General features: G+C 40.3%; 1 protein-coding gene across 1 annotated transcript in view; it reads right to left on the bottom strand.

Moving 5' to 3' along the window:
* The window catches only part of Smurf1 (SMAD specific E3 ubiquitin protein ligase 1), a 92,933-nt gene that overhangs the window by 14,082 nt on the left and 54,109 nt on the right, over nt 1–24,742 (bottom strand). The window contains exons 2-10 of the mRNA XM_026404190.2: nt 10,595–10,633; nt 9,413–9,521; nt 7,934–8,067; nt 7,719–7,784; nt 6,442–6,517; nt 4,723–4,964; nt 3,915–3,999; nt 2,675–2,821; nt 1,479–1,677 (exon numbers count right to left, since the gene is read on the bottom strand). Of these exons, the coding sequence (XP_026259975.1) occupies nt 1,479–1,677; nt 2,675–2,821; nt 3,915–3,999; nt 4,723–4,964; nt 6,442–6,517; nt 7,719–7,784; nt 7,934–8,067; nt 9,413–9,521; nt 10,595–10,633 (1,097 nt within the window). The remainder of the gene's footprint in view (nt 1–1,478; nt 1,678–2,674; nt 2,822–3,914; nt 4,000–4,722; nt 4,965–6,441; nt 6,518–7,718; nt 7,785–7,933; nt 8,068–9,412; nt 9,522–10,594; nt 10,634–24,742) is intronic.

Here is a 24,742-nt window from a genome sequence, read left to right as displayed (position 1 = left end):
TATTTTTTTCTTTCTTGATTCTTAAAGGTACTAAAAGACCAGAGGTCATGGTTAACGGAGCAGCCACTGACCCCCGAGTCTCCTCTGGTTGCTACGGCAGGGCCCCGCCACTGTGTCTAGCATATTCCATCTTCTCTGCCACAGCTTCTCCCTCCAGAAACAGCAAACACACACAGTTCAGGGAACACCTAAATGCGTGGTCAGCATAATCACTAATAATTTAAGGACAAATGTCCTCATTAGGGCTGATTTGTCTCTACATAAATTAATTTTAATGTGCCCTATAAAAATTTATGTATTTTAACCCAAATGAAGATGTCACTGAGTCTGGATGTTCCAAGAATTCTGGGCCTGTTTTAAGTGAAAAATCACACGTGATTTCCCAGAGTGAAAAAGGTAGAAAGGGTTTAAGTAAGGCAAAAAGCAGCTTGCCCCCAGCACAGACCCTGTGAGGTCACAGCGTCGTGGTCCCTCACACTCGGCTCGCAGACTGCAAGTGGCTAGCTATTGGCACCGACTCTTGGTGAAGGGGCACTTAGAATCTCTTCATGCCTTGAGTGCAGCGCTGTTCAAACTCTACCCATCCCAGGAGGCACAGGGGTGCCAGTGAGTAGCAGCTGGAAGCAGTGATTCAGGTCTTTCCCACTCCAGGCAATCACTGCCGGTGGCTTGGTGGACAGGAGGTCGCTGCAGTCCCCCAACTCTTCCAGCACCGCTGCACCAGTGTCCCGCCCACACCTGGCCTTCTCCTGCCATGCTCTCCCCCAGGGCAAGGTGCACGCCCCCCACAGTGGTGGGTCTCGCACTCCAGGGTCTCCCTCAGCTGCCAGAGCCCAGAGAGGAGCTATGTGCACTTCTTGAATGGTCTCATTTGGTCATTTTGGGCCACTGTCCCTACTGTTTTGAGAAATGACCCAAAGCCAGGTGAGCTTTGGCCTCATGATCCTCTTTCCTGAGAAAAGGGTCCTGTCTCTTTAGGGACTCTGATGATGCCCTTCCCAGGAACTGTCTGATCTTCCTGTGACCAGAGGAAATGACAGGGAGACCCCCGGCCACCAAGCTTCTCTGAGAAGGAAATGCTCTTAGATGGAGCCCCATACAAAGCAGCAGGGGTCAGAGCAGCTGGGTATGAGGAAAACAGACTGAGAGAATGTGATCTGCACAACACAGAGAGGCACCCCAAGGCAGCGGAGGGCTAGCTTCTGCACCTATTTCTAGGCTTTCACCCCAGAGGCCAGCTACCGAGCTTTTCAACTGTTAGCATCTGAGGAAATATAGTCCCTCTCTCCACGTAGGCCTTGGTCCTGAGAAGCCCTGAATTTCACCGAGCAACAGAATCGATACCTGAAATACTAACCAGAAAGCAGAGCTCACTCAAGAGGGAAAACCGCCCACAGGTCAGTTCACTTAAAACCAAGGAGCCCACATCACCTTGCTTATCCCCAGGGCTGACCATCTACACCTGATGAATTCTGTACCTCAAATATTTCTTCTCTAGAAACTTCAATGCGACAATGGCCAGCCTGGGGTTGCTGCAGTGACAGCTCGTGTCTGAGGACTTTGAGTTTCTGGACTAGGTCTCTTTCGTATCTCTGGGCAGGAAGCTCCTCATCCTCCACAGAGCCTTCACTGGGCAGCGGCAGTGGCTGGCTGGGCTCCTTTAGTTGGCACTGGTGACTGGAGGAGAAGAAAATGAGCCGAGTCACACCACAAGCAAAGGCCAGGAGCTGCAAGCAAGGCCCCCGCATGTGGCAGGGACCAAGAAGAACTTGTTACGCAACTTCAGGTAGAGTTTTTTTCTCTGGTGACATAACAAGGTACTAAGATGTGCAACAACTGCTGGTGGCCACCATCCACCTCAATATAGGTCTAGGGCACAATAAAGGAGATTCCCCAATTCCAAGCAATTGTTTATCTTGCACATTGTTGCTACAAATAGAAATAGAAATTGCTCTCGTTTATCTTGCATCTACTACATAATGATGAGACAGCACACAGCTAGCGGCACCTCAGTAGTCAGAATGAAACCGAGTTGATGGGAATTTTTATTTAAAGGAGATAATCCCGGAGGGCGGCCACACATACAAGAGCAAACAACTCAGTGAAATCCAATGCTAAGCATCCCTTCTTTCAACTGCCTAGGGTTTCTGAAACCTGTTCGTTAAGGGCAAAGTATCAGTAAAATCAAAGCAGTAGGACCCATGGAGTGACAAAGTGGCATCTGCCTTGTTCAAGTTCTGCCACTAGTGTCAGCTGCCACTTAGGAGAGCAAAGTGTGATGTTTTGTCCTGAGGACATCACAAATCTGTAACACTGAATGTGGAACACAAGGTCAACCCCAAACTCATTTCTCTACTCCTCATTCTCTGGGCCAGGCCTGCCATTAAGCACCTCGTGCTGAAGCTTTGTTAACGAAGCTGCTGAGTATTGTCATCCTGGTGACTTTTATTCAGATTGCATATAGAAAAAGAGCAGCAACAAAATATGGCCTCAGTAGTGTCCACGCTAATTTAAGAATTTAAAATTATGCAGTTGTTCATCAAATATTTTACCCTATTTTGCTCATGGTTATTGTTCAACAAACAATGCAGTAAATAAATCAAGAAAAGTGTGAATGGAAGAAAACATTCAGTAGTAAATGAAGAGGTCAACAAAGTTTTTTAGAAAGTCTTACTTCATGATGTGGTGTAACCTTGGATCTGTAAACTGGGTTGTTCGGTTATTATGATCTACAAAATATATCCTCCCAGAAACTGTACTTCTGACTTCCCAACCTGGTGGCAGTGGTCCGAGTTCATCACAATTCACACTGTTAAGGTCTCTACCAAAATGGAAGAAACAGGGAGGTTTATCCAACTGAGTTCAGAGAAGGAAGACCAGGCCTACCCCAGGAACACCACTTCTTAAGAGAGACCAGCACAGTCAGGGGGACCTGAGAGCTGTCACAAAGCTACCGCATTCACAAGCTGAATCAAATGCTCCTAGTCAGAAAGGTTTCTTCACTGAAAGGCTCCCAGAGGGCTGGGGGGGCGGGGGGGGGGGGTTTCAAGGTCAAGTACAATGTGCACTGGAAAACTCGAGATTCTGAGCAGCTGCATGGGACCAGTAGTTTTGCTTTCAAGCTGTTTTTGTTAAGCAAGTGGTCTCCCTTCTAGGCTCTTGATGAATCACCTCAATACAAGCCACAGAAGATGGGGGGCAGGGGGCACAGCATTTCTGATGGAGATGCTTTTGTAATTACCACAAAAGCCTATCATTTCCTACAGCGAGTACTGGAGAGAAACCTCATTCATTTGCAGGTAATATTTCCATTGTAATTACAGATACTGAATCATAAAATCAACATAGACTTGGAAAATCAAAGACAGGAAGCTTATTCTCAGGTGAAACAAATTATGCATAAAAAGGAAATAAACATTACCAAAAAATCTTATTAGGTAGTAATGCTATTTTAAAAAAGAAACTCAACTCTGTTGTGGAGCATGTTGGGGAAAGGAGCTCAGACCTAGGCTCAGCTGTATGGCCTGGTAGAAGGGATTCATACAGAAAAGCTTCATCTCCCCCAAATGGGCCCTCAGGGAATAAGCAAGAGGAATAATAAAGCAGAAGAGAAAAGGGGTAAGAGAGTCTTTATATTTCTTCTTCAACTTATTGTAGAACATTTTAAGCATATAAGAAAGTTGAGAGGGACCATAATGAAATCGCCAATGAGCCCACTTCAACAATCACCAACTCAAGTCAACCTCGTTTCGAATACATCCCATTCACTCCACACCCAACTTATTGAAGGAGATCTCATTTCACTCATCCCTATTTTTAGTTTAAACTGATAGGGACCCATCTGGAAGGAGACTGGCTATGCAAGGAAACCGCTGGAAGACCAGCTTGGATGGTGTGCATTTTAGCAAACCTACCTGGGTATCCGGGGGTCATGCCATGTGCTAACTCCAGTCTGTGTGTGCAAAAAGTAAACTTGTCCTTGCACTGTCGTTCTCTGTTCTGCATAAGAAATTAGGGGTTAGAATTAGAAAAGTTCAACTCCACGGAGTGGTCACTCTGTCCTCTAGTCCGTTCACAGCAATTCTACACTTCCTTTCACCATTCTTTAACTTTACTGGGAAAGGACCTGAAAGGACACAGCCCTGTCTCAACATCTGGGCGGGTCTTACTCCTCTTGCTGAGCCATCAGCTGGAGGACCAGCCTTTATGCACATCTGCCACTTCTCTGCCACCTTGAGAATGACCTTTCACATTCATTTTTCTCTGTGTGCTGCACAGGACGAGGTGCTCTCGCTTTCAAGCTGGTTTTTGTTAAGCAAGTGGTTTAGGTTCTGGATAATCTCGCTTCTGGATAATCTGCCAAGCCTAAACTACATCCCCCTTCACGTCTGTCCTTTTCATGGGGTAGTCAAGGGATCCCTTCTTCTTACCCTTGACCCCCTGCTGTCCTTCCCATGCTCCAGTCACAGATCACAGCTGATTCCTCATCTATTTACACAATGCCTGGGTTCTCTTTGGCATTAATGTGCCTAAAATTTCCAGACAGTTTCTAAACTGAGAGACCAGAGTGACTACTGAGAACTCCCTGTCAGCCATACTCATACCTCTTTCCCAGAGGTCTTTACACGGCCACAGCCACCGAGTGGCATAGCCACGTTAACACTTGCAAAAGCAGAGCTCCTGCAGGAACTCAATACGAGGGATGTGGCAGTGTCCTCTCACCATAGCCTTCAGGCAGTTCTGGTGACTGGTGGCCATGTGGACGGTTCTGGGGCGTCTGTAGTGAACCTCGGACTTCTGGATTTCTAAGTCGTTGTGCCTGAATCCTTTGATCTTGACTTGGGGACTCTGCAAACCTGCAGTTCCCTCCACCTGCGGCAGCACCAGTACCATCCGAGTAAGGGGCCGGTTCCTCCATGAAGCAGCTGAGCGGCCTCCCAGGTCCCGAGTCTTCATACACGGTTCTGGAAGGAAGAAAGGCACAACAGGTGTGGGAACCCTGTGGCAGTGTCATGAGACTTGGGCCTTCAAATTCCACCCAATACTGTCACACGTGTGGGTTCTCCTTTCTTTTAATAATTGAGAGAGAGCACCCCGAGTGCTGAGTTTTACACACTCCATCATGTCCCTAATTAAACAGGGCAGACTCTTTCAAAAGAACAGGAGGCCAAAAGGAGCCACACTGAAAGTGCCACCAGGGCCACCCATACAGTGCAGCTCACGGTAGAGCTGAATGATGGGGGGGAAAAAACTACTTTGCACTATAAGGAGCCTGTGGAATGAGATTACATTTTTCTGGGTTTAAAATCAAATCTAAATTCTCCATTTTGCATGTTATTTTATTCTCTAATGGAATTCCTGGTTACATAAAATACTGCAATGATTCTAAGTGCTGTTTAAATATAAATTTTTACCCCCTGGGCAATTTTGAAGAAAATTTACCTTAAGAGGCTATTTTCCCTTATAAGTACTTGAGAAAAAAAACACCTCTTATATTGAAAAATTTCAAATATATACACAAATTGAGAGACTAGAACTATGAGTCCCCTCTCCCCTCTTCCCCCCAACTCCATGTCCATCAACCAGTGACAACAGCCATCTCTGGGATGCTCTCTGATTCCTCCCCTCTAATGTTTTATCATTTCATCCTTAAATATTTCGGCATACACCTCTCAAAGATAAGGACTTTTTTCATTATCATGATTACACGTTAATTTTGAAAAAAAAATCAAACACCCGCATTCAAATTTCTTCAATTGTCTCAAATCAGGATCCAAAGTCCTCATGCTGCATTTAGTACCAATGTCTCTATGTCTCTTTTTATCATTAATTTATAGGTTCTCCTTCCCTCCTTTTTTCTTGCAGGATATCTGAAGACCTTGGGCTGTCTGCCCTATAGAATGTCCACTCTAGATTTGCTTATTGCATTTCCTCAGGGCAGAGTGACATATTCCCTGTCCCCTGTATTTCCAAGAGGTATGTTAATGTGAGATCATCTCTCCTTTGTGATACTGTCAGAAACTACTGATGATTGTTGCCTATGTCTGTTAATTGACAGGGGATAGGAAAATTGTGACAGTGACTAATGAGTTTTTAAATATTTTGGGTGTTTTTTTTTTTGTGTGTGTGTGTGTGTGTTTTAGGTTCCCCCTTAGTGTCAAGTGTGAACTCACAAATCTTTAATAGATTTGATGTTTTGATGTTTAATTGTAGTTATAATTCTTATTGATGCTCAAACTGTCCCTTCTTTGGCCAGACGGAGGCTCCCAAGTTGGATCCTGAGTTTTCAGGGCACAACTCCAGCAACAAGTCAGTTGGATCATAGTTTTATTCCAAAAGCTGTGTCTAGCACAGTGACGTAAAAGAGGAAGGTTCCCATCCTGCAGGCTGAGAGCCTATGGGAGCAGAGAGCTTGGCTGGTGACACCACGGTCATACGTACCCTTCATTTTCTAACAGTCCTCTGCAGTCCACCACCGACCCTCCAGTGCCTATTCTGTCTCGTGTCTGTAAACTGACTAAAACAGAGAAGAATGGCCTTCATTAAAACCAGTGGTGTTTTATACAACGGTAGTACAAAGAGCCATTGCAACTTTATAATTTAGGTACCATAGCAAAAAAAAAAAAAAAAACAAGGCATGTGTATACACACACACACACACACAGCCCTGTGCTTTCAATATGCCGGATTTTACTCTAGTAGCTGCATACACCACATGCCATCTGGACAGTCCCTGAAAATGTACAGCAGAAAAGGTGATGGGGTTCTTAAGTTCCCCATAAAGTAACAACGCAAAATTCAGTTCCTTTAACGCACTTTATCCATTAAGGGAATTATGACTCATGTTTAATAAGGACAACGCACTTTCATTATTTGCAAAATTTAGACCTCAGTATTTACACTCTTGCTTTACTATGAACAACACAACATTTATGAAGTCGTTTTCAGTTGTTTCCACCTGGCACATCCCTCCCCCAAATAAAGGAAAAAATTGCAAATGGAAAAGCAGTTAAGTGAGAACTTTTTCATTATGATCATGTTCGGAACGTGTATGCACTGTTCATTAGACTTGGCTCAAGTCTATCTAAGATAAAACCCAAAAGACAGGAGTCATAAAGTCACTCTGCTGCTGTGAGACCATTTTCTTTGATTCCTTGCAAATGCAAACAGTCAACACCAGCCTTACCTAAAATACTGATAAAAATAGGGTATGTAATAGAATAAGCTTCTTAAGAAATAAATCACTTCCTACAGAATGCCAAGAATCAACACTGTAGCATTAGCACATTTAAATCTTTCTCTCCACATAATCTGCCTTGACTTTATAATTTACATTATATATGAAATTCATCACAAATCCTCTTTGATTTTTACATATTGGGGGGGGGCTTCTCAAAGAAACTATGGCCCCAGTTCTTGCATATGTGGCCACCATTCTCAATCCTTGAATTATACAATGACATATTAATTATCCACTATTGTAATGATCAGAATTACTTTTAAAATTATAACCCCAAATCTTTCTGTACATGTGTAAACAATAGGATGAAGGCAGTTTGATAAAATAAACACCACCACACACGATACAACCTTTCAGAGATGGCCCATATATGGTCTGTCCTTAGAATTACGTCAATGCCTACGTGTGCTCCTCTGAGGACAAGCTGAGTGTTATGTTCTGTAAGAGCATCCCTTTATACAGACGAGAAAGTTCTTACCCACTATTTGGCCACGAACTGCATCAGTATCTGAGGGATTTAGTTTGCATAGTTCCAAACGCTGGTCTGCAAACAAACAATTCAAAACTTAACCCAAGGAACGTTAACTAGGGGGAGGCAGGAATTCTGTATTCAGCATTCAAAAAAAAAAAAAAAAGATGCCTCCTAAGCTTTCTTCAGTTGCAATAAGAGGCAGAAGAGCATTTGGTTCTTACAGCCAGTATCTTTTAATCTGCTGATGGCATTGGAGAGCAGCCGCACGCAACCCAGGAAGCCAGCTCCCTGTTTCTTATGAATTTTCTTGTGGTTCCATACGCTGATGGTTATAGAATCTGTTTTCCCAACGTATCTGAAAAGAAAATGCAAACTCGTTTTAATTGTATTTCTGAATTATGATAATATCATTGAAATTTTATGTGATTGATTTAAGGATTCTTATAAAATAAAGCTAACTCTATAGCCTGCATGTGACAGATATTCGATAAATATACCCACTACTAACTATAAGAAGCTGGGGGGAAAGATCATGCCCAGTTATTCGAGAAGCAGGTATAGATCACCCTATGTTCCTGTAATGCTATAAAAGAGGTTCACTGTATTCTAAAACTTCCATAGGACAGTGACATGTTCAAAGGTACTCACCAATTGGGCATAACAAATAAAACTAGTTCGTAACAAGGCACTCCTTATAAACTACCAAAAGTATACAAAAAGCACACTAAGACATGAAAGTCCCCCTCATTCTCAGTGTGAGTCAACTATAGAGACCAACTTTCAGGACAAGAGGTGACAATCACTTTCCAAGTCATTTCTGGATCCTTCATGTAACTGAAACTAAACTTTAGGATATAACTACTACTAAAAATCTGACCCAAATATACACAGTACAATTTGCTAATTAAAAAAAATAATAATCAGTATTACTTTGATGAAAGTTTCTTTTGGGTACTAGGGATTGAACCCAGGGGCGCTTAACCACTGAGCCATACCCCCAAGCCCTTTTTTATATTTTATTTAGAGACAGATTTTCACTGAGTTGCTTAGGGCTTCAATAATTGCTGAGGCTGCCTTTGAACTCATGATCCTCCTGCCTCATCCTCCCAAGTCTCTAAGATTATAGGCGTGTACCACGGTGGTCGGCCACTTTAATGAAAATGCAAACACAGGTACATATAAAATAGTGATCTTCAAAGTGCAATTCCATTCTTGAATGAATATACAAAATTGTCGCTTATATATGTTTGATCATGGGCTTATATATGTTGGATTATGCAAAACTAAATTTTATTCTGCAGAAAATTTCTCTGTATTAAGAAAGCAAAATGTTTTTAAAATCAACAGAACTGTGTGATCCTAATAATGCATTTTTTTTAGGTTAAAAACTACAACTAGATTTAGGGTTTCACTGAAAAACATGCTCTTTCCTGCTAAAATGACCAGGAGATTGAAAAGTCTGAGGATCATCATTACAGTAAGAAACCATCAAAATCTCTGCAAACACCAAGTGAAAGACCTCCCAAGTACTAAAAGTGTAAAATTTGGTGAGATGTTTTTGTTTCACCATTTACTTGTTATCATTCACAAGTTAGCAACTCCCCCGCCCCCCCACACCAACGTTCTTCCCTAAACCCTCCTCTTCCATGGAGACACCCACTCCCTGCTTTCCCTAAGTGGCTCACAGGCCTCCAACTCACAGATCATAGTGCTGGTTCCACTTTGGGTCCAATGTGTTTTTCACAGTGTCGGTTGAGTGGCACTGCCCAGAGCCATCCACAACAATCTTAGCAAAGGGGTCAGGGAGTCCTAGAGGAGAGAGGACAGCCACACCGGGATGAGAAGAGTCACAGACACCTCTTTCAGGCTAGAGGGAGCTACAAGGTCAGTTAGCAGGGCAGAAGATTGACTTTATTCTCTGATCTAAGATTAGTTTCAACTGGCAAAGTAAATGATTGCTATTTAGCTTTCTGAGAGAGACACCCTGTGTGCTTTCATTCTCTGATGTTTAGAGGACAGAAAACTATAAAAATGGGTTTAAATTCAAATAAATTTCCATCTCTGCTGACCACTAAGGGGAGCTAATTAAATGGAGGGAAAGGTATCTGTAGTTCATTGTATTTATGCTTTCTAAAAATAGTAGTACCCAGAAATCTCAGTCTGTCTTACTTATGGAATGTCTTACCTACCTTAATTTGGTAAGTCCCTAAATATCAGCGTATGAATCAGACAGGTTTATGGGATCAGACAGGTGGTGAAGTGTGAGGGTTCTGGAGATAGACCTGGAAGTGAGCCACGGCTTTGGAGCTTCCCAGATACTTGGATAAAGCCTTTGAGTCTAAGATTCATCTCTAAAGTGTGAATAATACCACTTAAGAGCTGAGCCGTGATCTTGGGAGGATCAGAAAGTGTGAAGAATTTAACACTGCAGGCATCTATTTGATAGTAGGTGAATTTCTTACATTAAGGAGTGATTTCTTCCTTTAGGACTCTCTATTTTTTACAATGCTTTGAATTATGGGACTTTAAAATGTGATTTAATTTAGAAAACTGGATTAATAATTCTACTCAAGCCAACTATTTTACAGGAAAATGTCTCATTTATTCTTGGGAAGAAAACACTTTGTTCAACAGAAAGCAAAACCCTCTAAATAAGGAGGCAGAGAGCCCAGGTATGACATGCAGTTTTTCTGGTATGATTTAAAAATTCTGTGTTTTTTGAGCAAGGGAGCCCCTGCGTGGTAGTTGACTGGGAAACCAAGTTTCTCAAACCATGTATTTTTATTCCAAGGCTTTTAGGAGAATACACCCAGTGTTTTTTATAAAGGTTAAAATTTCAGAAATACATGATATTATAAGAGCAAAAATGGGTGTTTACTTACTGAAGAAGTCTTTCTTTGCAAGGTTCTTGGCACATAATACTAAAAACAAACAAAAAAATACTAGGATTAACATTTACGGACAAGATTTCCACCATCGCTAGTCTGTATTTGCAATAGAAAAACAAAGATTTTAAAGATCATCTTTGCCAATAATTTGTCTTTCAAATTTAGTACCACATTAAACAAAAACCTAGCAACAACCTAAAACGTAAAGTACTTTCTCCTCAAATTAGAGACCAACTATAACTAATCTGAAATGCTTTAGTTTAAATTTAAAATTATACTTAAACAGAGCTGGATTTATCAATATGTTCTTAAACTACATAGGAGCCCATAAAAACCAATTCAAATAAGGAAATAAAGACCTGAAACATTTACCTTTATAGCTAGCTATTGCTAACAACAGCAAAAGGAAACAGGCATTTTTGGTGTTCTGATGAATTTTTTTTTTTTTTTAAGTGAGGCACTCTGAACCCAAGGTCTTATACAAGCTTCTTTGACTGGCTTCTTTCCCTCAGCAGGGTGTCTTGGAGGTTTGCCCCCCTAGCATGAGTCAGTGGCCATCCCTCTGTATAACTGAGTAATCTGTATGGATATACCACAACTTCTTTTTTGCTCATTAGCAGATGGACATTGGGTTGTTTCAACTTCTTGGCTAATTATACATAATCCTGTACCTGCTATTTTATAGTCATGTTTTCTCTTCATTATACATCTGTGAGTGAAGTTCCTGGAGGGACAATAAGGTAACCGCATGTCTAACATTTTGAGGAGATACCAGGCTGTTCCCCAGAGTCTGCACCACGCTACATTCCTGCCAGCTGTGTCTGAGGGCCCCACTCACTCTTCATCCTCCTTAATATTTGTTAGTGTCTCGGTGATTTTCCATCTCTGTGGTTTTGATTTGCATTTCTCTGATGACTGAAGCCTTTGAGCATCTTTTCATGTGCTTATTAGCTATTGGTATGTCTTCTTAGGAGAAATTACTTGTCCATTCTCTTCTCCACTTCTAAAAATCCTTATCAACTATAAGATTATTTTCTCCCATCCTGTAGGTTATCTCTTTCTTTATGGTATCTTTTGAAGCACCCAAGTTTTTAATTTTTAACTAAATCAAATTGATCTATTTTCTTCAGTTGTATGTGCTTTTGATGTCATATCTAAGGCAACCGCCTAACCCAAGGTCTTGAAGATTCACTCCTCCTATATTTTCTTGTAACAGTTTAATGGTCTAGGTTCTGTGGAAACCCAGCCTGGCAGCCCTCGAAACATTAAACATGCCTTTACCTTACCGTCCCCGGGCAACTTCACTCATGTTTATAATGAAGAGAAATCAATCATGTCTAAATAATAACTTGTGTGGGATTATTTATAATAGCTAAGAAGCAGAAATAACCCAGATGCTCATTAGCTGACAGATAGGACTCATCTGTTAGCTCTTAACTATTCCTTTAGGTCTAGGATCCATTTTGAGGTTTTTGTTTTGTTTTTTTTAAGGGTGTGAACTGGTCCAGCTTCATTCTCTAGCCAGGGAATCTCCAGTTGTACCAACACCATTTGTTGAAAAGACTGTTCTTTCCCACTGACTGGTCTTGGCATCCTTGTTGTGGTCTCTGAGTTCTAATTAACCGATCCATAAGTCTCTTCTCATGCTGGGACCACACTCTCTTAATTACTAAAACTTTTTAGTAGCATGGATCTTCTATCATTGTTCTTCTTTTTCAAGACTGATTTTGCTATTCTGAATCCGTTGAGTTTCCACATGAATTTTAGAATCAGCTAATGCCATCTGGAACTCAATAAGGACTGGACTAAATCTGTAGGTGAATTTTGGAAGCACTTATCTTAATAACATGTAATCTTATTATCTTAATAATATGAAATCTCTGTATCCACATGTAATTTCTTCCATTTATTTAAGATCTTTTTTTTTTCAATACTTTCAGCTTTGTTTTGTAGTTTTCAGAGTATCCATTTTGCACCTCTGTTAAATTTATTCCTATTTTATTTATTTTTTATGCTGTGGCATGATGAATTGTTTTCTTAATTTCATTTTCTGACTGATCATTGACTATGTGCAGAAAAACAATTGATTTTTGTATATTTAACTTGTACCTCACAACCTTGCTGAACTCATTAATTAGCTCTAACACTTCTTTGTGGATTCCTTTGCATTTTCTACATGTGAAATCATGTCATCTGAAAATATATTTCTTTCTTTCCAATCTGAATGCCTTTCTTCTCTTGCCTAATTGCACAATGCCTTCAGTACAATACTGATTACAACTGGTAGAAATCCTTGTCTGTTCTTGATCTTAAACTTCAAATTTTCAATCAGTGGAGCATGTGTGAGCTATTGGTTTTCAATAGATGCCCTTTATTAGGCTGAAAATTTTTTCTTCTATTCCTAGTGTCAGTATTAAATGTTCTAACCATATAATGGTGTGACATTTAGTCAAGTGCTTTTTCTGCATCTACCAAGACTTTCATTCAGTGTTTGCCTTTAACTATTGATAGTGTTATTACATTAATTGATTTTCATATGTTGAACCAACCTTACAATTCTGAGAGAAATTCTACTTGACAGTAATTCATAATCCTATTAATACTCTGCTGTTTTCATTTTGCTAGTATTTTGTCAAGGAATTTTGCATTTCTATATTGGCCAGTTCTGGGCCCTCATTTTTGTAAGAGCGGGTACCACACTGCTTCTGAATGCAACGACTCCGGTCCCACATTTCAAAAACATTATTCTGTGTTTGTATTTACAAGGCTAGTGATGTTGTAATTTAATGCTCATTCCAGTGGAATTTGGTTACATCATAAAATGGAGAAGGTCTTAGTAATATTAGCACAAAGAAAATTTTGCCTCAATTTTGTGTAAAGGTCATTTAGGGTCATTCTGAATCTTGTTTAAAGGCATATGATCCCGCCTACTAAAATAATTTTGTGGTCTCAAGATATAATTATCTTTGTCTGCTCTAGGAGGTTATAATAATAGAAGATAATTCATTAGACAGTATAAAATTCCATTCTATCTAGATCTAGCACTCCTTTCTAAACAAATAAGTTTAGGTACCAGTTATGCATGAGATTCTGGGGATACAACAAAGAATAAAAGAGATATTTATTCTTAGAGAAAATGAAGCTTATTTTCCAGTGGAGATCATTGCACGGTTGCTTCAGCCCAATCTCTGAAGTGCCCCTTGACCTTGGCCACATCCCGTCTCTTGCAGCCCATGATTTCCTAACTACCACCATAGCTCTCCTAACACTGGGGATACAAGAACAAATTACACAATGTTCACTAAACATCTGAAATCATGGAAGGAAAGTATCTTGCTCACAAAAGATGGGGTCGTGAGAGTGCCACCTGTGGCGTCACACACTCCCAGAATGAGCCACAATGACAGAAATTTAGTACTTTATTCTATCTTGAGAAATGTCCTAATTTCAGTCAATACTTCACTATTTTTCTATCCACCTGCTAGAAACTTCTGCTGTATTTTTTTTATTCTTCCCTATTTATGTGTCCTATTTTTTTCCTCTGTCTCTTGAATTTGTCCTTTCTTATCTTGATATCCACTCTCCTATCTTTAGTTTCATCTACTCAAAACAGGGCCCTTCTGCCTGAAGCTTCACAAGTCTCCATGCTGCCGGATCATTCTTTGTTTTTTCCTCTCTTTTTCTCTGGAGACAGGGTCTCCCTGTTACCCAGGCTGGTCTAAATTCATGGACTTAAGGGATCCTCCCACCTCAGCCTTCTGAGGAGCTGGCACTCCAGGCCAGTACCATCACATCCAGTGGAGCAATTTTCATGTTCTTAGGCTTAAAAAACGATCTAATAGCTGTGATCTCTGAAACTCTGAAATCTAAATTTCTGCCTGGGTTTTAAGGTTTCCCATTCCCAACTATCCCTTTTATTTCTTGTTCTTCCTCATGGTCTACTTGGATTCACTCCCCCTCCTGTCTAGCCCAGAGGTTTAGCCTTGTTCCTTAACCCACCTGACAACACCTAGTGAAGCCTCCTTCAGGCCCATGTTTTCCATATGACACTCTGTGATCATGTTTCTACTAGGGCCAGACAAAAAAATAAGGACACTGTAGTGGAATTTTCACAAGACTGAACTAATGACTTGTAAATGACCTTTTTCCTGAGGTTCTATCTTTCCTTTTTTTTTTTTAATGTTAAAATGTCCTCTTTAAAGAAATGAGGTAACAAAACCTGTTGATAATTTTAACAATAACTTCGCCAAATAAAATAGTTCGAAATATTATATTGATACCCACATCTAAATGTTGGGATGATCTGAAAATTACTACCCTAACCGTGGATGATCTAGTTCTTCTTTTTAGTGCAATTTACTCTAAGAACCACAGAGTTTAGCACTCAACAACTTTCCATGCAGGTTGCTTGTCACCCCAACTAAAGTCCTCTGCGGGAGGAGTCAAAACCTCAAAACATATAAATGGCACACATAAATGTGGCACTGACCATGGGGATTTGATGATGAACTAAAAACAGAAAATAAGCCAAAGAATAACAATGATAGCAACAAAAAACTATGCTATTATTTCCATAGCTTTAAACATCTAAATAAAATGTTGATTTATTAGAAAATATAACTTACTCACCCAGGAGACATGTGAACATGTATGTTTGCTATCTACTTGATCTAGCTTTTAGGTCTAAAACTCGCTTTTAAAATTTTCTCTGGGGAAAAAATCCTTTTAGATACAAAAAGGGGTAAGAAAAGAATCCCTGCTAAAGAAGGGGATTTTCTGCCTGTGAGTTTTACTACCACGCCACATTCAAGACCACTGGCCCATAGCCATTGATCTGTCCATTCTGGTACAAGTGAGGAAATCTTCAGATTTGTATTAGAAGGAAAAAAAAAAAAACACTACAGTTATATCAATAGACTCGAAATGCCAAAGGACTCAAGCCCATGCACCTGTACCAGAACTAAACTGCATTCTATTATCTGCTCACTAAAACACTTTTTTCCGGTCCTTCTCAATCCACAACTACACACATTCTCAACTGTTCAGGCACCATTACACGATAAGATAATTTTCCTTTTCAGGGGAAACTTGTCTATGTTAACAAAATAGTCTAGCAATCACCAGCCCACCCTATTGACATCAGAGGGTGGGGTGAGTCTCTGGTGAAGTCTCTGGTAAAGTGAGTAACAATCCTCAGATGGGTTTCCAAAATACATCCTTGCTTAAAATATGGAAGTCATATGCTCATCTTCTATAAGTGTATTTAATTCCAAATAAACAACAAATTCATGTGAATTATTGGAAACCAGAGATGTGACAGAGATCAAATCATACCCCAAGCCACGAAGGGTAGGCTCCAAGGACTGAGCTAAGGTGCCTGTCCCTCCACTTATCCCTATGCCACCTCTAGCAGCAAATACTGTATTACCTGTGCTTCTGCATAGGCTAAAAAGCACTTTTATACATCACCCTCTAGTTACTCTCAGGATGGGGCAAGTGGACGTACAGAGCAGGTGTCCTTTTCTCCCACTTTATGGGTGAAAGTATGATGGCTCAGAAAGCAGGGGAATGGGTGGTGCTCAGAGACAGAGCATTTGCTTAGCATCACTTGGTTCTGGGTTCAATCCCCAGCATTGCAGAAAGGAAGGAAGGAAGGATGGAAGGAAGGGAGAGAGGGAAGGAGAGAGGGAAGGAGGAAGGGAGAGAAGAAAAGGAAAGGGATGGGGAGGGGAGGGGAGGGGAAAGGGGGGAGGACAAAGAGGAAGGAAGGAAGGAAGGAAGGAAGGAGGGAGGGGTAGGTGGGGGAGGGGAGAGTAAGGGAGAGAAGAAAGGGGAGGGGATGGGAGAGGAGAGGAGAGGAAGGGGAAGGTAGAAAAGAAAGAAAGAATCAACAGGACTCAGAATCTGACCTAGGTACCTCCTTCCCACCTCCAGCCACTATGCCTTCTTAACCTCTTTCTTGCTCAACACTGTATCCCTAGGATGTGGCACATAGAGATGACTTTAAAAAGATTTGCTGAATATGAATTAGGTAACAGCTTTTATAAAACTACCCAATTCCCCCCTGGAATATAAACTGCAAGAAGGCAGAGGGTCTGCTCAGCCATTACACTCCCACCATAGAGCAGGGCCTGCCATAAATTAGTGAGTGCTCAATAAATGTGTGTTGAAATCAATGAATAACTCCTTGATCCACTGGAGTGAGTGCGATTGCTCTGCCAGCACCTCCCCTGTGATCTGCCTGCTATGGCTGCTCCAAGACGCTGCTGCCTGGCAGAGTCACTCTTCAGAGCAACTTGATGCTATTGCGCAAGGTATCCTAGTGACATTTGGCACTAAGAAAAAGAATGCTCTGCTGTTTCAAACTAGAGGTCCTGTTACAATGAGGGGGAAATGAGATATGTGTCAAAAAGAAGTAATGAAGTCCTACAGACATTTGGAACTCTATTTTAATAAACTGTCATGAGTGGACAAAGTCATTTTTACATCTTAAGGGAGAATCTCCAAGGATCTGTGAGGCCATTACAGTCCAAGAAAATTTATAACTGAGGTTCATACTTAATCTTTAAATCGTACTTTTTTGTCTTGCCTGCAGGGCTAGGGATTGGAACACAGGTCCCCAGGCCTGCTAGGGGACCACCATGCTCCATGCCCTCGGCCCCCAAATTTTACTTTAAAAATGTTGCTTCCCCACCCACCATCTGCCCCCACAGACTCCACAGCGCCTCCAGCAGGTGAGCCCTCCTGGTGAAGACAGAAGCCAGGCCCCACAGGCTGCTGTTCCTTGTTTGATTTCTTCCCAAGTATCACCACCAACCAACACCTTAACTCTGGAAGATAAGAAATGTGTCCCATTTAGAGCCCGTCTCTATAGGACAGTTGATTTAAAAATATATATATATTTTTATATATTTATTTTTTAGATGTTGATAAATCCTTATTTTATTCATTTATTTATATGTGGTGCTGAGAATCATACCCAGTGCCACACACATGCTAGGCAAGCACTCTACCACTAAGCTACAACCCCAGCACTTTTTTTTTTTTTAAATTAAAACACTATACATACTAGTTGGGTTAGCAGTGATAGTTTTGACAGTCATACATGCATAGATTTGATTCACTCCATTTCAGTCCCTGCCCTCCACCTTCCCTCCCTGTTTTCCTCCTCTTTCTGCTGATCTTCCCTCACTTTATTATTTTTGATTGGTGCCTTTTACATATACATAAAGGTGGAATTCCCTGTGGAATATTCCTATATGCACATGGCATGATTTTGTCAAATTCCTTTTGCACTTCCTCCCCTTTCCCCCACCTCCTCCCTCTCTCACAATCTCCTCCTTCTACTCCATTGACCTTCCCTATATCTTTGTGATATCTGATCCCTTCCTTTCTTCCTTTATCTTTCTCTAGCTTCCACATGAGTGAGAAAACATTTGATTCTTGATTTTCTGAGTCTGGTGTATTTTACTTAACATAATGTTCTCCATTTCCATCCATTTTCCAGAAAATGCTATAATCCTATTCCTCTTTCTGGCTGAGTAAAACGTTACTGTGTATACACCCCATGTTTCCTTAGTCCATTCATCTATGGATCCGCAGCTGGGATGGCTCCATAATTGGTTCCTGGGAATGGTGCTGCTATAAAATGTGGCTGTATCACTACAGAATGCTGATTTAATTCTTCTGGATAAGAACCAAGGAGTGGGATAGCTGGGTCATATGGTGGTTCCATTCCTAGTTTTTTTAAGGAATCTCCATACGACTTCTCTGGGTGGTTGTACTAATTTACAGTCCCTCCTACAATATGTGAGTGTATCTTTTCCCACATCTTCACCAGCATTTTTGATAACTGCCATTCTGGTGAGTGTGAGGTGAAAATCTTCGTTTTGATTTGCATTGCCATGATTGCTAGAGATGTTGAATATTTTTTTCATATATTTGTTGCCCACTTATGTTTCCTTTTTTGGTGGGGGAGTATTAGGGAGTGAAGCTGGGGGTTCTCAAACACTGAGCCACATCCCCAGCCCTATTTTGTATTTTTTATCTAAAGACAGGGTCCCAATGAGTTGCTTAGTACCTTACTGTTGCTGAGGCTGGCTTTGAACTTGCTATCCTCCTGTCTCCGCCTCCCAAACTGCTTGGATTCCAGGCATGCTTCACTGTGCCCCTGGCTATTTGTGTTTCTTTTGAGAAATGTTTGTTTAGTTCTTTTGCCCATTCATTGATAGGGTTATTTTGGATTTGTTGTTGTTGAGATTTTGAGCTCTTTGTGTTTCTCTCTTACATAAACCTGATGGGATGTTTCTCAACCATGTTGGAGTAGAACAAGGTCAACAAGTAGAACAAGCCATCAAAGGTCAGGGCCATTTTACAGATGGAAATATTTCCTCGCCTTGAACCATAGCAAAATTTAGATTCGAACTGACAAAGTTTTGCCTAAATACTTACAATCCAAAAGCAACCAGTTCCTAGGTCACTTAGTTCTTTAATGCTGTCTCCCTATATGTTTATCTTCCCTTTCTATTGTCCCTTATTCAAACGCTGTATAAATGACAATGTTTCTTAATTCCAACAATTCCTTCTCCAAGTATCTCCTGAAAATATCTTGGTAACTTTACCACCAGGAACTAAGCATTTTGCAATTTGAGCCTCCAACACTACGCTGGGGAGTAGAACTTCCCACACCACTGTGGGCACAGGCATCTGCTAGAAACACTCAATAAAACTTATCAATTGATAAATTTGGAAATTTTGTTTCATGAAAAATTTTAAATGCAATCTAGTTTCCTTTAGTGTAACTAATAATAGTAGCTAAAATTCACCAAATTCTTATGGTGTAAACAGACACTACATAAGCATGACCATGTTTACTTGACATCACAATTCCATGAGATAGTTAGTTTTTCATGAGAAAACACGACCAACTACAGTTACAGAAAAAACTGCTGCTTCTGGGTAGTGAATCTATTTGTGCTTTTTTTGGTATCGGGGATTGAACCCATGGGTGCTTAACCACTGAGCCACATCCCCAGCCCTTTTTCATATATTTTATTTAGAGAAAGGGTCTTGCTGAGTTACTTAGGGCCTCGCTACATTGCTGAGGCTGGCGTATTTTACTTTCAATCCTCCCACTTCAGCCTCCAAAGCCACTGGGGTTACAGGCTTGTGCCACCATGTGTGTCTAACCAACAGTTACCAATCACCGACCACTCCTGGAGCTCTGTTCTAAGCTGAGGAGCACAGGTACAAAAGCTTGTACTGGGGCTACTGCCCCTGCAGGAGGGTTTGGCTCTTTGGCAAACTGAACAAACATCACTTACTTTTTAACTTCTCCTAACTGCCTGAAATTGATTTCTCAAGCTCAGAATATCCTCCCAAGGTTGTACAGTATAAAACTAAACCTTTCCAGAAGAAAATGAACTGTAACTCCCAAAAGTCTGCTACTAGGTAAACTGAATTTGATCTTCACCCTAGAAGGGAACTGAATTAAATCTATCAACAGGAAATAATTCAGAGTGAACGGGAGAAGAACTCTACAAAATCCAAACATCCTCACTCTTAAAGACTTATCCATATAAATAAAGCTCCGTTCTTAAGATGCAGCCACTTTAAACAAGGTGATTTAGCTGAGAATAAAGGAAAAGCTGAGGATTTAGTGGGGAAAACGCTAGAATTGAGAAAAGAAGTCATAATAATCAGACCAGACAAAACATGCAGGCAAGGGGAAGGGAGGTGGATGGGAAAGAGGAAACCACGAATTGAACTTGACCAAATCATGCTATTACATATATGAACATGCCACAGTGAATTCCACCTTTATGTATATCTACAAAGTGCCAATTAAAAAAAAATCAATCAATAAATAGAAGGAAAGCCAGTAGAGTGAAGGAAAGAGACCAGGGAGGAAGAGGGAAAGAAGAAGTAAATAAGTACTATTAGCATTTTCTCTCTTTTGGTCCCTGTCCTGCCAAAATAAGACATTATTAATGTCACATGTGGGAAGATCAACAGAAAATCTGAAGTGAAAAACCCAGAAAATACATAGTCTTCTAAAACAAAGACCTTATTTCTTTCCTATTTATTTCTGTATAGTGCTAGCTTCTATAACACTGAAGTATTTAATGATGTTATTTTTGCATGCTTTCATCATAAAATAATTTGTAATTATTTATCATCGTTCAGGGAGTGGTATAAAGTCAGGGTAAAATAAGGCTCAATTTAGTGGAGAAAAATAGCAACTCAGAAACAATAAGCAACTGCTTAAGGTGATCCAGCAAAGTCAGTGATGGGGATAAGAAATGATCAATCTCAAGAATGAAAAAACACAGTTGAGTGAATTATGCTACCGCATCAAGACCACTGAGCATTTAGAGTAAGACAATGTGTAACAACATTAAAATGTCCAAATCAGTGTGGCCAACAATGAATTCATTTAATCGTTCAAACTTTAAAAAATCAATCATTTCACATATAAATAAAAAATTTAATTAAAAAAAAAAACAATCATGACCCAGCAATTCTACCCCTAGGAAGGTATTCACATGTTCACCTTGTAGTTAAAGGGTCACGGCAGCACAGTCCACAATCGCCAAAGCCTAAGAACCAAAGGGCACAGGAGCCAGCTACCAATGGTCAATGCTGGAACATTCTGATCAATACAACAAAGTGATACTGAGCTATAACTTGAATATAAAAATCAATGTCCATGAGTGCATACTGATATTAACAAATGACTGAGTAAATTAATAATGGGGGAGAAGAGACAAGGCCAATGTGCAGAGAACTCCAAATCAATTATGCTATGGGCTGTCACAATGACTACCTTCCAGAGAGTTCAGAGGGCAAAAAAGAATAACTTTGTAATGAAGAGAAGTAACAAACACTGCCTCTGCCAGGTGATCAAGGTATCAACGGTGTTAAGTCACATCAGTAGTATGTATCATGATATACTGTGATGAAAATGGCACTCCCCCTCTGTAACCTTCCTTTCCACCTCTGTCTAACCATGAGAAAAAAACACCAGATGCCAACTGAGGAACATTCTACAAATTACCTGACCAGGACTTCTCAAAACCGCCACGTTCATCAAAATCAAGGAAAGTCTGAGAAACTGTCTCTGCTAAGAGGAGCATAAAGATGCACAACAACTAAGTGTAATGCCATATCCAGGATGGAATGGTGAAGCAGAAAAAGTTATCAGGTAAAAGTAAGAACACTAGAATAAAATATGGACTTCAGCAACATATTGGTATCACTCCATTAATTTTATCAAATGTACATCATTGATGTTAGATGTTAATAACTGGGGAAACTGTATGTGTGTGTGTGTAAGGGTACTAGGAAAACTCCCTATATTATCTTTGCCATAATTTATAAATCTAAAATTGTTCTAAAAAGGAAGCCTCTTGATAAGAAATTAAAACAAACAACAACAAAAAAAAAGGTTTTAAAAACCCCACTATGTACAATGTGACCCCTTTTTTGGTAAAACTATGCCTGTGAGCCTAGATTAATTGTATTATCTAGGGCAATATAGATGCTAATATGGTAAAGTTTATTTTATTCCTTCATCCAGCTGTAATCTTTAAATTTCCTTCAAAGAATGACGATATGAAAAACACTGAGGAAGAAAAAAAAAATCTTACTTTGCAAATTGAAATACTAGTGACTGTGCAGTAGAGACTGTGACGCCAGCAGCGGGGACTCTCAATGCACTTCCCAGCACAGTGGCTGATGCGAGCTGGTGTTCACCTTCCACTCCTTGTTGAGATATTAACATGCCACTTGTGGTTTTCACCATGGGCTGACAGTGGCATTTTTCCAGATAGGTACATAAGTATGTTAGCAGAGAAAGGAACAAACTAAAAAGCAAAAAACTGAAGTCAGCCAAAGCATGAACAACAAAGCTTCAAATACAGTCCTGAACATGAACTTCTTCAAAAATCAATCCACAAAATAGTTTTCACAGAGCCCTGAAAGTGTGTGTTCAATTCTTCTGCTAACTGCACTGCTACCTGGAATCTTGTGCCTTTAAAAATAAATAAATAAATAAATGGCAGCATCACATTGACAGCCTCATTTCTGACTTCCAACCTGAACAAAACAGACAGATGAGGAGACTGACAAACTGAACACCTGCCGCAGTCCGTTTCTTCCTTGCAATCCCAAGAGGAATGAGAGGTAAACCACACAACTCTGCTTTGCACCAACTCTCCTGGTGCCTCCAGGTGGAAGCAGGCACGCTGAGGCTCAGGAGAGGACACTAGACCCATGAGAGGCCACTGGAGTGCTGGTTTGGAGCACGAGAGATACAACATCAGGTGCAGCCAGGATCTTAGTTCCTTGGGCACATCCACCCCGTGAAGGCCAGCAACCTGGGGCCAGGTTTTGAATCCAGCTCCAAGACTGAGCCCAGAACTTTGATTCTGGGACACAGCACAGTGGTCCTAGGCAGCAGGGTAACTGAGGGACAGAGAGTGCCCAGGACATGGAGCAACAGCCCCACCACAGGACATCTCTACCTCCTCCTGCATCCCCTACACCTGGACTGAGAAGCAGGAAATTCCGGCAATAAGAATGAACTGAGAACTAAGAGTCACCAAATGTCTACAGGAAGTCACATCATGAAAGGGAGAAATAAACAATAAAAGTGCTTTTCTCCTAAAACAGAGAATTCATATTCTCTTTAAACATTCATGAAATTGAGAAAAGTTGACCGAATATCAAACCACAAAGGAAGCTTTAACAAGTCTCCCAACCCGAGAAACAGTTTGCCTTCATTCACTAAATATAATTATTTTTAAAAATCCACACCAAATATATGTTCAAAATAAATCCACACAATGGGAAAATTTTAAACAGCCTGAAATAGCTCTTGGGTTAGAGAAAAAGTCAAAATAGGAATGAGCAACTTAAGAACTCAATGAAAAATTCTATATTAAAATGTACAGACTTAAAATTCCTTCATTAAAAATCCAGAAAGATGAACTAAGTTTTCAGTTTGAGGATAGAATCTCACAGCATTTGCAGAATCTTACTAAAGGGAAGAGTTCTCGATATGATTTCTTTACTACCTAGGAGACTAACCTGTTTACTGTTGCATATTTCCCTGTTTATCTTCATTTTAAACTAGGGTGAAAATAAGCAGGATTGATTTATTTTTCAAAATAGTTTCAATTTTTTCGAAGAAGTTTTTAGTAGGAAGCAATGTCTCTAGTGGCGACACATGTATCTAGAGATATGGTTAATAACTAATGATAATAATTGCTAATATTTATTGAGAGCTTATTATGTGCCGTGAGCATTTTTTTTTCTTTTTTCTATTTTTGGTTCTGGGGATTGAACCCTGGGGTGCTTTACCACTGAGCTACATTCCCAGCCCTTTTTATTTTTTGAGACATGATTTTGCTAGTTAGTTAGTTGGTTAGTTAGTTAGTTTTTTTGTTAGTTTCCTGAGGTTAGCCTCAAACTTGAGATCCTCCTGCCTCAGCCTCCCACGTCTCTGGGATTACAGGCCTGCACCACCACACAGGGTGCCAAGAACTATTAATAGCAATGACAGACTATATTTTGTCTAATCTTCACAACAAATAAGGAAATCAAGGTTAGGTGAGATTAAATTACTCCTCTAAGACCACACAACTTGTGAGAAGAACCCCCTGGAATTGTCTGATGCCGGAGCCCATGCTCTCTATCTCATCACACAGTGTTTTTTGAAAAGGTGTAATTATGGTGACAAATTGACATGCAACATAAGGAAGCCAGAAGGCTGTAAAGAAACATATTTTTAAGAAAGCAAACAAATACGACTTAAAAAATAAAATAAAATGGGAACTCTGCTAAATCCTGCCTATAACTAGAAACAAGTATATATCTTTTTCAACAATGTTTTATAGATATTAGTATATGTGGCTGTGCTTTTTTGAATTTTTTCACTTTTAAATTCTATTTTATTCTTTTTAATGCTATTTTAAATGAGTTTTAATTTTTTTCAGTCTCAATAGATAGAAAAAAATAGATAGAGAAAAATCTCATTTTTAGTAGATTGTACAGGGATGCAAGAGCGGGGGGCATGAGGGGGCTTGGAGTAACAGCAACTACATACAGACTTTCTTTGGGGGTGATGAAATGATCTGTGAC

The sequence above is a fragment of the Urocitellus parryii genome, chromosome 9 (genome assembly GCF_045843805.1).
Source record: "Urocitellus parryii isolate mUroPar1 chromosome 9, mUroPar1.hap1, whole genome shotgun sequence".
Lineage (NCBI taxonomy): Eukaryota > Metazoa > Chordata > Mammalia > Rodentia > Sciuridae > Urocitellus > Urocitellus parryii.
This window is presented reverse-complemented; position numbering and strand designations above follow the sequence as displayed.